Source organism: Paroedura picta, chromosome 7 (genome assembly GCF_049243985.1).
Source record: "Paroedura picta isolate Pp20150507F chromosome 7, Ppicta_v3.0, whole genome shotgun sequence".
In the NCBI taxonomy this organism is placed as follows: domain Eukaryota; kingdom Metazoa; phylum Chordata; class Lepidosauria; order Squamata; family Gekkonidae; genus Paroedura; species Paroedura picta.
Genome location: NC_135375.1, coordinates 53632565 through 53648364, shown reverse-complemented (window position 1 = coordinate 53648364; position 15800 = coordinate 53632565). Strand labels below are relative to the sequence as shown.

Here is a 15800-nt window from a genome sequence, read left to right as displayed (position 1 = left end):
CTGTGGCCACCGTTAAGGTGCAACCACAAAGGAGAGTAAAACTGGCATGGAAAGAGGACACACACAGAGGATTGACTTTTTATTGGTGTAAAATTGATTGCAACTTTATTTGACCCTCCAGCAGGAGTGTCAGGGTAGCCATCAGGAGGACCATTACCATCTTTATTTATTTATATTTATTTGAATTTGTATTTATAGACCGCCACTCCTGGGCCAAGCTGGCTAAAGGCAGTTTACAATAAAACCTCAATAAAACATTGATAAGAATAAATCCCAAGAAGGCATAACCCATCTAATCCCCCCCCCCAGTCCAGTAGCCCACACCCACTGCCAGTCTGCCTCAGGAGAAGTAGAACTATCTACTCTAGATGTTCAGGGTGACCTGAGGAAGGACCCTCTATCTTCCACACTCCAGCCTCAACAGAATGCCTAGTGGAAGAGCTCCATCTTACAGGCTCCTTAGAACTATGCCTACTCTATCAGGGCCCTCAGCTCTTCCAGGAGCTCATTCCATCAGGTTTGCGCTCATTCCATCAGAAGGCCCTGGCCCTGGTCCTGATCGAGGTTAGGTGTACCTCCCAAGGGCCAGGGACCACTAGTAGGTTCATATCCGCAGAGCAAAGAGCCCTGCAGGGGGCATAAGGAGACAGGCAGTTCCTCAAGTATGCAGGGCTCAGACTGCTGATGGCCTTAAAGGTTAATACTAAAACTTTGAATCAGATACAGAACAGAAGTGGCAACCAATGCAGCTGCCTAAGCACAGGCTGGATATGGGTCCTCCAAGATGACCTGTAGAGGTCCCTAGCAGCCACATTTTGTCTTGCAATCAGTGAACCGCAAAGAAACCCTGATCTCAGCCTTGCATCTGGAGCTGCCAAGCACTCATGTAACACGGCTCCCTTTGCCTGCTGGCACCACAAAGAGGATACAACCTTAAATGAGAGGAATCCTATAGGCATTGGACTGTGTTTGGTTTCCACAAGTTGCCCTGAGATATGAGCCTGTCTGCTTCCCCAGAAGGATTGATGCCACAGTTCAGCATCCTCACAGCCTGGTAAGGAGGCCCCCATGATTGGATGTCTAGTTTGCAGTCATGAACTTCCTTTGAAAGAATCCTCCCCAGACCCATAACCACCACAGAATGGGGCTGAATCCTGGCCCTAGTCCCACCAACACTCCTATCCAGAAAACATCTCTCCAGTGTAGAGCACTTACTGTGAAGTTAAATATCACAGCCCCAATCAGAAAGATGTATCCCATTGCTGTGTTGTAATGCGGGAAGCCTATGTGATATGTCTGAGTAGTTGATGACCAAATCACTCCAGCTGGACACATGCCTGGTGACCAATTTGCAGATTCTCTACCTTGCTAAGTCAACTTTTCTATGGAACAATGCACTCAGCCAGATGCAGTTTTGAAGCAGTGGTAATCAAAGTATCTGCATGTTAGATATACACTCTCCCCCAGGGTGTATACGGCCAGGCGTGGGGCAAAGCTCGGCAAATATCGCTTCCTGGATAGCGATTTTTGCCGAGACCGGAAACCTGGGGAAACTATAGAAACGCAATTGGATTCCACTACAAAGGCAGGTATGCATAACAACGAATTCCACTATTTAAAATGGTGTTTTTCCGTTCCTAAACCAATTTGCAACATTGATCATGGTGCGGAATGGCCCTCTGTTTTTCCCTTCCTTATCTTCACCCAGATACATTCTGCTGGAGAGTCACTCTCTAGTATTTCTTGACAGGCAAGTCCTCTCCTCACATATAGTGCCACTTTGCCTCCTCTTTGACCTTTTTGGGTTTTTTTCAGCAGCCACCCATCATAGTAGGATCGTCCAGTTCATTTGTGTGTGTGTGTTGTATACACTTCAGCTGTATATCTCATAAGAGTGCATCTTTGAAACAAACCATTTAAACTAATATCTTGATACCTCATCTGTGTATAGATATTACCTGTTCTGTATTCTGAAAATAATACTTCCCATTAATATTTATAAAGAAATATATCTAATAACATGATCATCTTTATTAACTAATAACATGATTATCTATGATGATGACAGAAAACATATGGGAAACCTCTGGAGAAATAAAATTATGGTTAAGCATAGGAGGAAATTTAATAAAAAGGCTATCTTTAGAACTCCTAAAAGATTATAACATTGAATCCTAAATACAAAATATGGAACAAAGGGTGCAGTATGGAATGGAACTTTCCCATCACTTCTTTCTTCCTTCTTCAGTGCTCCGAACCCACCCACCCCCACTCCTAGAATTAAGAGACCTCATGAACAGGCACTCTTAGTCAGACTAAGAACTGACCATCATAACACTAGGAATATATAAGCAAAAAGTTAATCCTGTTACAGTTTACTAATGTAACAGGCTTAACTTTTGCTTATATATTCCTACTGTTATGATGGTCAGTTCTTAGTCTGACAAACAGTGCTTGCACTCAAAAGCTCACGCCTTGAATAAATCTTTGTTGGTCTTAAAGGTGCTACTGGACTCTGTTTTTATTGTGCTACTTCAGACCAACACGGCTACTCATTCAAATCTATCCTCATGAACAGGGTGAGTGGCAAATGGGATGGGCCTTTCTACTGGTACTTAAAATGGCACTTTTGGCACAGTGGCACCTTAAAAATGTAACTCATGGAGTTATAAAACCCAAAAATAACTTTTTGCCTAACTTTTCTCTAAGTACTTTACATTTTTCATAGTGTGCAGTGTGATTATATACGCGTATACAGGCATGCGAACATGAAAAAAATCAGGAAGGTTTCGTGACATCGATTTTACTTTTTGTGGCTATCTATTCCCAACATTTGCATGGCAGCGATTCCCCGTAGAATATGAATACATAGAGCTCTTAAAATGTCACTTTATATTAAAGCCAAGATTTTTGAAATGGCTAATTTATTTATGTCCTCAGTGTAAATTTCAGCAATGGGCTAATGCTTACTTCTGCTGTACATTTCTTTTTCCATCAAGAAGATATCTGGTAGAACTTTATTTAGCAGAAAGCATCTATAGAATATTACAACTAGAAGAAATATTATTTTCAATCTACCCTCAGTGTAAAAAATGCTAAAAGTTTTCAAAAAGTGATGTTGCTATATGATCTTGGTTTGCTTGTTTTCTTTCAGCTCCGTAGTTCCTTAAAGAATCACGTATCTTGTTTTACCTCAATTTTAGTATTAACTGTTTTTTTAGATATTTGACACTAAATTCTGCTGCACTTAGTTCTAGCAAAAGGCATGAAAGTATATTCATTGTAAGGCAGGCTTATTCAAAATCATTTGCAATCTATATGTGTAATTGCTTTGCACTGGATTAGTTTGTTTCTCAGAAATTATTTGTTCAGTTATGAGTAGGCAGAAGATCATAACAAGTTACTAATCCCCTTTTATCCTTAGTACCTTTGCATTTTACAGAAGAATTAAATGTTAGTTCTAAGTTGCAAATAGTGGTTAACAGCCTTTTCTCCTCCTCTTTATTTCAGTGGCATCATATCCCCCTGCTTCTTCATCTTGTGCTGATAGTTCTCCTAACTGAACTTGTAAAGAATGTAACAGCATAAGTGTCCTTTATTGAAAGCAATGTAAGGCAGCTAGGTTTTATTTGTTATGCTTTTTTTAGTCCAGGTAAAGGTAAAAGTCCTGTCCTTTCTTCCTTGGGCTTGAAATAGCATTATTGGCCTCTCTCTGTATGCAAGGTTTGAACCAAGAAAGTGAATTACAATAACACCTGAAGTGTTTTTTTCCACAAGTCATAGAGACTGCCAGGTTGATGGCCCTTAAATATTCAGTATAAATACAATCCTGCTACTTTCGTCAACTGTTGGTTAAATCATTTGGTTTATTCTATAGGTTCTAGTAGCTTTTTAGTGTTTGATTCTATTTCTAGGCATAAATGAATATAGAATTTTCAAAGAAAATGTCTTCTGTGAGAAAAAAAGAAGAAATACCTTTGAGAATAGATTCAAATGAGTAGCCGTGTTGGTCTGGAGTAGGACAATAAAATCAGAGTCCAGTAGCACTTTTATGACCAACAAAGATTTAATCAAGGCGTGAGCTTTCGAGTGCAACCACCCTTTGTCAAACTATGATCTTCTTACAGGACAGGGAATATATAACAAAAATCAGTTCTGTTACATCTGTGTCACAACCAGATATAGCCAATGATAATCCTTTGTCAAAACAGCCAATGAATCCCCTAGAGAGCCAGTTGGTGTAGTGGTTAGGAGTGCGGACTTGTAATCTGGCATGCCAGGTTCGATTCTGCGCTCCCCCACATGCAACCAGCTGGGTGACCTTGGGCTCGCCACGGCACTGATAAAACTGTTCTGACCGGGCAGTGATATCAGTGCTCTCTCAGCCTCACCCACCCCACAGGGTGTCTGTTGTGGGGGGAGGAATGGGAAGGCGACTGTAAGCCGCTTTGAGCCTCCTTCGGGTAGGGAAAAGCGGCATATAAGAACCAACTCTTCTTCTTCTTCTTCTTCTTCTACTTTACAAAGAGAAACCAAAGTGTTGCTGGTAGAGAGATCAAAGGCTATCACCTCTCCATATGTTGCTTGCTCCATACAACTGTGAGACATTCCTCCCAGGGAATTGCTGGTCACTTTCCAAGGACAGGGAGTCAAACTCAAAATTCCATTACAATGCCATATCTTACGTCATATTATTATCACAAATAAAATACATAGTGAGAAATAAGGATACACAAGTTGAACAAGGTTAGCATGAATAAAAAAAAGCCTTTGTCTCAAGTCCTGGGTATGTCATAGTATAGAGTTTTGTAATAACAGTCACATAATCCCAATTAAAATAAATTGTGAGGAATGTGGAAACAAAAGTTACATAAGGTTAGCATGCATAGTGAGATAAAAAAACCTTTGTCCTTATTGAGTCCAGGGTATGTCAAAGTATTGAGTGTTGTAATAACTTGCATTTCTGCAATCTCCCTTTCTAGCCTGTTCTTGAAGTTTCTTTGTAATACAACAGCTACTTTTAAGTCCCTTATAGAATGTCCTGGAAGGCTGAAGTGTTCTCCTACAGGCTTTTCAGTCTTGTGGCTTATGATGTCAGATTTGTGTCCATTAATTCTTTGGCGGAGGGTTTGACCTGTTTCCCCTATGTAGAGAACAGAAGGACATTGTTGGCACTTGATGGCATATACCAAGTTTGAAGATGAGCAGGTGTATAAGCCTTTGATGGTACAGGTGACGTTGTTAGGTCCAGTAATTGTGGCATTGGAGTGTATATGGTAGCAAAGTTGGCATCTGGGTTTGTTGCAAGCTCTAGTACCAGTGTCCATGTTCCCATTCGATACTGCATTGTTGTGGGTGAGGAGTTGTTTGAGATTGGGGGGCTGTCTGTGTGAAAGAAAAGGTTTACCCCCCAGTGCTTGGGAAAGAGAACTGTCATTATCCAGTAGGGGCTGTTAATCACTGATGATGGGTTGTACTGTCTTGAGCTAAGAGCTGTATGTAACCACTAGTGGTGTTCTGTTGTTTTCTCTTTTGGGTCTGTCTTCGAACAGGTTTTCTCTTGGTATCCTTCTGGCTTTGTTAATCTGTTCCTTGACCTCCCTGGCTGGGTATTTTAGATCCAAAAAGGTTTGTTGTAGATCATTTAGATGGGAATCTCTGTCTGTGGGATTGGAGCAGATGCAGTTATAACGTAGGACCTGGCTGTATCCAATGGATTGTTTGGTATGTTCAGGATGGTAGCTAGAGGCATGCAGGTACGTTTGCCGATAAGTAGGCTTCCGGTATAAGGTAATCTCTAGGCATCCATTTTTTATTCTTACAGTAGTGTCCAGAAAATGTATTTCTTGCGTAGATTGGTTCATTGTCAGGTTGATAGTGGGGTGAAAGTCATTGTATGCCTGGTGGAAAGTATCCAGGGCTTCTTTACCATGTGACCAGACAATAAAAATGTCATCAATGAATCGCAGGTAAACGAGAGGTGTGAGTGGGTGAGTATTCAGGAAGCGTTGCTCCAGGTCTGCCATGATGTTCGCATATTGATGCGCCATGCGGGTGCCCATGGCTGTACCATAGATCTGAAGGAACAAGTCATCACCAAATCTGGTTATGGGTGAGAACATCTGAATTGGACTTGGACATCAATTTGGATTCCACTTGGACATCACCCAATAGTAGGAACACACTTCTCTGACCATCTGCTGACACAACTGAAACATTGCCAGACATTTGTTATCAGTTTTGGTGCAGATTTGAAGGTGATTAAAAAGGATTGTATTGATTTGTTTGATTTTAAAAACTTTGAGATTATCCAGTAAACCTTTATTTTCAACTTTTGAAAAGTCTCATTATCTCCATGCTGAATAAATACTTAGTCATAATATACCCTGAAGGATCTTTGGGGTTGGATGATTTGAGTAATCTTGCCTCTGCTAACATAGAGATATTCAGTATCTTAACAGCTAAACATTTTTACACCAGTGGATCTAGAATCTACACAGAACTCCAGATATATAGTGAAATATCCATTCTCTTAATTAGTGGGGGGATATCGTCTCCCATAAGTTCTTACTTTTCAGGTATATAATTATTTTAACTCCTTTTTCCATATTTTTCTTTTAAAAAGAAATATTCCGGATTTTTTTGTTTTATTTTATGTCTACAAACAGTGTGCACGGTGGTTTAAAATTTAGTTGTCATTGGCTTTCTGTTGCATACACACCAGCTCAAAGGTTAAATTAGCTTGGTAATTATTTGCATTGAAAGCTATCATTGATTTTGCTTACCAGGCCTTTAGCCTTTCCAAACAAGGTCTGTGAAGGCTGTTCTTGAAGTATTATTTCCAGATTGTTCTCAATAAAATTGAAAATTAAGGCCAAGTTTTATCAGTTCTAGCCACTTCATAAGATTTATCATGTTCAAGCCCTAATTCATTGTTAATTCATTGTTAATTGGAAGTCTTTGCTGTCTGAATTGCTCTTTATACTGTGTAATCCACCTTCAGTCTCATCTCAGTGAGATATAAATGGCTATAAATGAAACTAATAATAATAAAGGGAAGGGGGGTAGGAAGGGGATCTTATTATTGTGCCGCCATGTTTTGACATATTAAAGTCTTTTAGTGGGAGTTTTAATGGGGTTTTAAGACACTGTAACCCGCCATGAGCCATTTGGGAGTGGCGGGAAATAAATCGAAATAATAATAATAATAATAACAATAATAATAATAATAAAAACTGATCTTTATGAAATAGATTGAAGAGTTTGAGAAAGTATCGGGTTTTTATTTTTCAACTCAGAAGAAAAAATTAACCTCATTGTCAAGAAAAAAACGTTTAACACCTGTATAGAGGTTAAAACTAAATTAGTGATGGCACTGAAAACAGAAAATAGCACATTCAAAAGAAATGTTTGAGTTAACAATACTTGGCTATATTTTTAGGTTTGCAGTAGTTCCCCTGAAAATGATTTTCTGCTTATTATTCAAGCCAAGAATGTGACAAGCCTACGGACCAGTTTCACACCTGCTTGGAATATATTCCTCAAGCTATTTTTGATAATACATTTTTTGCACTGTAGTATATGTGATGACTGCTGAAAAACTTAAGATTTTACAATGGTTGAATAAGTGTGAGCAATCATAGAAGTAAAAAGCAAATTAGAGGTCCAGCTGTTTAGGCAGGGAAACACCTCATGAGAAATAAATAACCCAGTTTTAAAAGTTAAGCAGACTATTTACTCAGCTTTAAATGTTTGGCATGGAGGGCCAGAGGGGGGTGCTAAATGGTGGCTTAGATATTCATTCATTCATTCATTCATTCATTCATTCATTCATTCATTCATTCATTCATTCATTCATTCATTATTTGTGTGTTGCCCTTCCCTGTCAGCTCAGGGCAGCTCACAACAATCAGATAAAAAGTAACAATAAACAATAAACAATAAACATTGACGTATAAAATCCTAAAATATGATTAACTTAAATTAAAAATCAAGCAATTCCAGAAGGGCCATCTCTTTCATTTTAGCTAAAGAGGAGCATATAAAGTATGCTCCTTAGTGATCAATAGTTGGATATTTCTGCCAATGTGTTAAATGTCTTAGGTAGAGAGGCCTTGATGAGCCTCTTGTGGCGCAGAGTGGTAAGGCAGCCGCCTGAAAGCTTTGCTCATGAGGTTGGGAGTTCGATCCCAGCAGCCGGCTCAAGGTTGACTCAGCCTTCCATCCTTCCGAGGTCGGTAAAATGAGTACCCAGCTTGCTGCTGGGGGGTAAACGGTCATGACTGGGGAAGGCACTGGCAAACCACCCCGTATTGAGTCTGCCATGAAAACGCTAGAGGGCGTCACCCCAAGGGTCAGACATGACTCGGTGCTTGCACAGGGGATACCTTTACCTTTACCTTTAGAGAGGCCTTATATTGTCTTTTTCAGCTTTCAAACTGCAGTTTGTAAGTGGCAGTAAAAGATCATCTGTAAACAAACTAGTTTGACACTATTAAGAATGTTCAGGGTTGATTTGTTTTTAATGCTTCTTAATCATTTTATGTGGGCATTGCAATTTGTGATTCATTTCACAAATGAAGCCAAGGTTGCTTTAGATGTTTAAATTAATAAATCAATTATATCATGGAATGAGAGTTCCCATAAGTATACAAATTTTGTTAGGACCACAGTTGCGGTTCACAGTATAATAGATCATGTAGAAAATAAACCATTGGATATATAATCCATGATGGTGGGGGGATGGATAGATAGATCAAGGACTCAGTCACAGACTCAGATAACCTTTATTGGCATACAAATAGATCAAGTTGTGTATGTGTGTGAGACATGCATCCTTAACATCGAAGTCCAGGCTGGAAAGTAGAATCATAGAATCATAGAGTTGGAAGGGGCAATACAGGCCATCTAGTCCAGCCCCCTGCTCAACGCAGGATCAGCCCTAACCATCCTAAAGCATCCAAGAAAAGTGTGTATCCAGCCTTTGCTTGAAGACTGCCAGTGAGGGGGAGTTCACCACCTCCTTAGGCAGCCTATTCCACTGCTGAACTACTCTGACTGTGAAAATTTTTTCCTGATATCTAGCCTATATCGTTGTACTTGAAGTTTAAACCCATTACTGCGTGTCCTCTCCTCTGCAGCCAACAGAAGCAGCATCCTGCCCTCCTCCAAGTGACAACCTTTCAAATACTTAAAGAGGGCTATCATGTCCCCTCTCAACCTCCTTTTCTCCAGGCTGAACATTCCCAAGTCCCTCAACCTATTTCCATAGGGCTTGGTCCCTTGGCCCCAGATCATCTTCGTCGCTCTCCTCTGTACCCTTTCAATTTTATCTACATCCTTCTTGAAGTGAGGCCTCCAGACTTGCGCACAGTACTCCAGGTGTGGTCTGACCAGTGCCGTATACAATGGGACTATGACATCTTGTGATTTTGATGTGATGCCCCTGTTGATACAGCCCAAAATGTCATTTGCCTTTTTTACCGCTGCATCACACTGCCTACTCATGTTTAGTTTACAATCCACAAGTACTCCAAGGTCTCGTTCACACAAAGTGTTACCTAGAAGCATATCCCCCATCCAGTAGGCATTCTTTTCATTTTTCTGACCCAGATGCAGAACTTTACACTTATCTTTATTAAATTGCATCATGTTCTCATTTGCCCATTTTTCCATTGTGTTCAGATCTCGTTGAACTCTGTCTCTATCTTCCGGAGTATTTGCCAGTCCTCCCAATTTGGTGTCATCTGCAAACTTGATGAGTAGTCCCTCCACCCCCTCATCTAGATCATTAATAAATACGTTACACAACAGAAGTCAGACTCACAAAGTAGATTTCTGGTATACTGTATTGATTTCTATGGCTTTCATACATGAAGCTCGCCAATTCGTGCTACTATTAAATACTATTAAATGATATGTTGTGATATTTGTGCTAAATTTGTACTATTATTAAATAAAAATGTATCACTTGAAAGAAAATCTGTCCATCGACGCCCTTGGCCAGAAATTTAGGGGTGATCTTTAATGCCTCACTATTTATGGAGGCTCAGATCACAAAGGAAGCCCAGATGGTGTTTTTCCATCTGCACCAGGCATGGCTACTGGTGCCTTACCTGTCCTTGGGATACCTGGCCACAGTTATCCATGCGACGGTCAGTTCCAGATTAGACTTCTGTAACTGGCTCTACATGGGCCTACCGTTGTGTTTGACCTGGAAATTACATTTGGTACAGAATACGGCTGCACGGGTCCTCACTAAGTCATCTTGGAAGGTCCTCATACAGCCATTGCTGAGACAGCTGCATTGGTTGCCAATCTGTTTCTGGATCAAGTTCAAGGTATTGGTCCTGACCTTTAAGGCTATATGCAGCTTGGGTCCTACCTACCTGCAGGACCGCTTACAACCTTATGCCCCAACAGGGCTCTTCACTCTGTAGGTATGAATCTGCTGATGGTCCCGGGGCCCCAGGAGGTGCTTCTGGCCTCGACCAGGGCCAGTGCTTTCTCGGTCCTGGCCCCTACCTGGTGGAATGAGCTCCCAGAAAAGCTTCAGGCCCTGACAGAGCTCTCAGTGTTCCACAGGGCCAGCAGGACAGAGCTCTTCTGCCAGGTGTTTAGTTGAGGCCAGATTTATAGCCACAGGGTTATGAGAATGGGTCTTCCCCTCCTCCTAGCTCAGGGTAGGTACTAGATCTGCCCTGAGCTTTTAGGTAACTTACCCCCTGGTTTCATTGCCAGTTATTAATGTCCAAATTTGATGGCAGTTGCTTGAAATGTTAGGGGAGGAGCTTTAGGAATTGTACTGTACCGCCATTTCATTCTTAAGTGAGATATTAAGATCCTTAAGGGATTAATTTTTAGGATGGGGGTTTATGTTACTTGGAATTGTTTTATGATCTGTTGTAAACCACCGGGTAAGAGCCTCTTGTGGCGCAGAGTGGTAAGGCAGCCGTCTGAAAGCTTTGCCCATGAGGTTGGGAGTTCGATCCCAGCAGCCGGCTCAAGGTTGACTCAGCCTTCCATCCTTCCGAGGTCGGTAAAATGAGTACCCAGCTTGCTGGGGGGTAAACGGTAATGACTGGGGAAGGCACTGGCAAACCACCCCGTATTGAGTCTGCCATGAAAACGCTAGAGGGCGTCACCCCAAGGGTCAGACATGACTCGGTGCTTGCACAGGGGATACCTTTACCTTTTTAAACCACCGGGAGCCAGCATTGCTGGGAGCAGCAGTATAAATGTTCAATAAATAAATAAATACAAGGTTCTCATTGCCCAAATGTTCAAGGTAGTTTCCCTTCATGTCCATAAAATATCAGATATAGCATAGAAAGTAGATAGGCTAAGGCCTATCTGATTCCTGTCTGCCCATCATTGACAGTGGGGAGGCCTTTTGGTGAGAAGGAGGGAAGAGATTTGCTGTCCTGTTAGATGAGTATTTGGTTAAAAATAATGTGATTAAACATGTTCTTCCCATGAGTAGTACAGGCGACAAATTCAGAATAAGTAATTTTGTATATGACATATCAGTCTTTCTGTGTCTCATCACTTTTATGTGCACGGTGAGTAAATAGTCTGCTAATTCAGTACTGGGCCAAAGACATTCAGGCTCTGTCAGATGCTAAAGATTCAACCTAGTGAATAATGTCTCAGCACTGTCATGAAGGCAAATGTGACATTTTTCAGCAGTTGTTTATAAATGCAAGGGAAGTCTTTGCAGCTGATAAACATGCTGCCTGATGGCTGAATGGCATTTCTCTTTCTCAAAAACTGTTTTAACATGTGTGATAGCATAAAGCGCTTATCACTTTAGTCAAAGCTAATTAATCAATTTCAAACAAATTCAAAGTCTCCAAATAGATATTAAAATACTTCAGTAATGGATACAGACATTTCTGAATTCTTTTTGGAATGCATTAATTTTCTTTTATAAAGCATGTTACAATTACTTTATAAAGAAATAACAAATTAAAGCAGCCACTTAACAGTATTTTAAATTAAAATACAAGATGCTTAAACATCCTTCTAACACTATATTTCTGTGAGTTTTTTTGTTACAACAGACTGATATATTTTTGTTATAAAATATAACACATAATGTTGTGCATACAATCCACTCCATTCTATGCCTGCCCTCTGCAGTCTGCTACCAAATTGGGAAAAGAAGGAATGATTTCTGGGGAGGTCTTGCTGTTTATCTAGCTGTCCATGTCTGCCATGGACATGAGATGTAGGTGAGAGCCTTTTATAACATTGAAGATACATATGTGAAAGCCTACCGTTGCTGAGACTGAACAACACATTTGTCAGCACCACTGAAGACCTATATGGTATAAACCAGGAATATATATTTTCAAGATTAATGTTACAGCATCACATAATTTGGTTTTAAGCCAGTCATTCTAGTGAGAACTGTTAAGTATTTTGAGAGCATTGCCCGTGGAAAATTGTAAGATAAGGGACTTCTAAATATTATATAACCCCCAATATGAATCACTGTTCAAAACAGGTAATTTTTGGAATAACAAGAAAACATGTTACTAAAATTTCATTTTTCTTTTGTTTGGAAAAGGAGAATTTTATTTCTATATATTGTTAAAATGGTATGCTGATAATTACAATTCTTACTTTTAGCAGATTATCTCATTCTGATGATGTTTCTGGTTCTCATAAAAACAAACCAAAAGAATCTACCAACAAAGATTCGCGCCCATTATGTGGAACACCTACATAAGGGGCAAAAATCCTTGTCCCCTCTCACTCCCTACTCTCAGACACAAATACCTAGACTCCCTCTCATTCCCCATTCCCTTCCCCTCCTTACCTTTGGGGTTCCTAGGTGCCGCAGCTGGCCCAGCCTTCGCCACTGGGACCTACACTGAGGCGTGCTTGCCTCTGCTAGTCTTCTGAGGCTGCTCCTGCTCTCCAGAGGGGGGGGGCAGCCTTGGAAGACTGGCAGCTGTGGCGTCAGAACAGCGAGCCCCAGCACTGAGTCCTGCTTGCAGCTGCTGCCTCCACCTATCTTCTGAAGCTGCTTCTGCTCTCCAAACGGGGGAAGCAGCTTTGGAAGACTGGTGGCCATGGTGCCAGAGCAGCAAGGCCCAGCACTGAGGCCCACTCATTGCTCTGGCAATGATGTCACTGCTGAGTATCTTCCAAAGTCGCTCCTGCTCTTCGAAGATTGGGAGCGGCCTTGGAAGACTGGCGGCGGTGCCGGTGCCAGAGCAATAAGTGGGCCTCAGTGCTGGGCCTTGCTGCTCTGGCACCGCTGCCACTGCTGTGGGCCATCTACTGGTGGGACAATGGATATCAACGTCCATTATCATTTCCGTTATAGGGACAACGGATGTTCCACATCAATAAATGGGAGTCAGATTCTGCAGCTCTCTAGGAGTCTCCTGGTTTTAATGTTACAAAAGACACAGTTGTTAGTAATTGACAATGACTCCCTTTGTTCACATGAACATACAGAAGACTATATACTGAGTATTGCAAACTTTAATCACATTTATTTCATGAGAGCAGTTATGAATTACAGGCCCATATTATCTGACTGTCACTAACAATGCTACTATGCTACTATGTTGTCCCATTTTAGATAAAATTTGAAGAATGTACTATAAATTCTCTTTATGTTGATGCTAATTAAACTGCAAAATAGTGATTTCTTAGCATATTTCAAGTACATATAGCTGTAATATATACACTGGCTTGGATCCTAAGTAGTATGAGCAAACTCCAAACCTGACTTTTCCCCTGTCTGCTGAAGATACCTGTTACCACATCAACCAGCCACTGCTGAGGATAAGAGGGACTTTAGGAATGGTTCAGGTTGTAGTTCAGCCAAAAGGGAGGGTGGTATATACATATTACAAATATTACTACTATTATTAATAATAGTAATATTGGGAGGAGGCACTTTGCACTGGGGATTTAGAATTGCATTCTGCTTGGGGAAGGGGATCATTACATTACATTAAAAGTAAATTACTACATAATTGTAATAAAAGTTTTATGGTATAGTTTGTTTCTGTAATCTGGAATCACTTAAATTTTTCAGGTGCAACTGAGAACTAGCATTTCAAGTCAGTATGTTATTCGTACACAGCCCACAAATGCATGCCTATCCACGCTTGAATGTGCAGCTCTTGCTCTTGCAATCATGGAAAAAAATGATTATATTAAAGAGGTAAGTTATCTTATGTCCTTTACTAATAAAATCTTATGGTGAGAGAATTGTTGTTTCACAAACAGACCTATAGTTATTGGCCAAGGACCAAATACTGTATAACAGTCTGCTAATTTAATGTAGTGAGTTGTAATGTGCTGACTTCAGAGATCTAACGGAATGTAGGAGCAATGTGCTAATTAGTTTCTTGCCCTGCCATCCACAATAGCTACAGAGCTATTGCTGATTTCAATCTCTCCACACGCTAGAGCTTTAGATAGCTGCGCTGTAGGGACTATGTCCTTTGTCTCTTTCTGTAAGATGAAGGGATTGCACTAAAGATCTGTTGTGAAACCAGTTATGTTGGCTTTCATAAGTAACTTAAATTACATCATAGTTCTTTCAGGATAATCAGTGAGAAGTGAAAATCTACGGTGTTATTTCAGAAGATCAAAGTATTGCAAAGAAAAGTCCATTTGTTTCTTGCTACAGTTATACTGTTCACATCATATTTATCAAGATGTACTACAAACTATCTCTTGCTGTATAGTCTATAAATATGTCAACTGTGACATTCCATATTCCATTACCACTTGACCTACGTAGTATTGATAACATTAGGGACTGCTTGGGAGAAACCTTGAATACATGTGAATTTAAATGAATACATTTAATCTGAATAAGTGTGAAATAGCAAGTGATTGCTTCTCTTTCAGCTCTTAAAAAAATCAGTACAAAAATACCAGACTTAGATATAATATAGAATTAGCAGTGACTCATATGGGAAAAATCAGCATTTTGTCTTAATGCAATATAGCAGTTTAATAAGAATTCAGTTGATTGCAAATACCTAAATATTAGGGCAAGGAATGTCAAATGCAAACAAAAAACCATCAGAGTCAGAGAGAATGAAGAAGTGTATATATTTCAATCAAGGATTTTTTTTTACTTGCCATTCTATATTAACAAACAAGCAATGATACATAGTACAGGAGAAAAATGTGGTAATACTAACAGACTGGAGTGTACATGGATGGTGGCTAGGCTAGAATGTTCAGGGAGCATATAAAAAACATCTGATTCTAAATAATCTTGCCTGAAAGTTATTCCAATGCTTTTATTTCCCAGCAAAAATATCAACATGTAAATCAGATATGTTTTTCTATGATAACCTCATGAATTAATGTTATGATCCTGAATCTGTTTTGTTGTTATAAACCATATGTGTGTTTGTATGTTCTGCCTGATCCATTGCCCCATTGAAGTAGCAGTGTGAGTTAAATGGGACAAAATATACTTAAATCAAAGTACTTTAATTTAATTTGGTAGAATGTATATTTCACAATACCAGCCTCTTGTGGCACAGGGTGGTAAGGCAGCCAACATGCTGTCTGAAGCTCTGACCTGGGAGTTCAATCCCAGGAGCCAGCTCAAGGTTGACTCAGCCTTCCATCCTTCCGAGGTCGGTAAAATGAGTACCCAGCTTGCTGGGGGGTAAAATGGTAATGACTGGGAAAGGGAATGGCAAACCACCCTGTGTTGAGTCTGCCAAGAAAACACTAGAGGGCGTCACCCCAAGAGTCAGACATGACTTGGTGCTTGCACAGGGGATACCTTTGCCTTTTATATTTCA

General features: G+C 40.3%; 1 protein-coding gene across 6 annotated transcripts in view; it reads left to right on the top strand.

Moving 5' to 3' along the window:
- DTWD2 (DTW motif tRNA-uridine aminocarboxypropyltransferase 2) overlaps window positions 1-15800 on the top strand; it is a 95904-nt gene that overhangs the window by 77476 nt on the left and 2628 nt on the right. For all 6 annotated transcript variants that reach the window (XM_077344363.1, XM_077344366.1, XM_077344364.1 and 3 more), the window contains one exon: window positions 14060-14188. In XM_077344363.1, the coding sequence (XP_077200478.1) occupies window positions 14060-14188 (129 nt within the window). The remainder of the gene's footprint in view (window positions 1-14059; window positions 14189-15800) is intronic.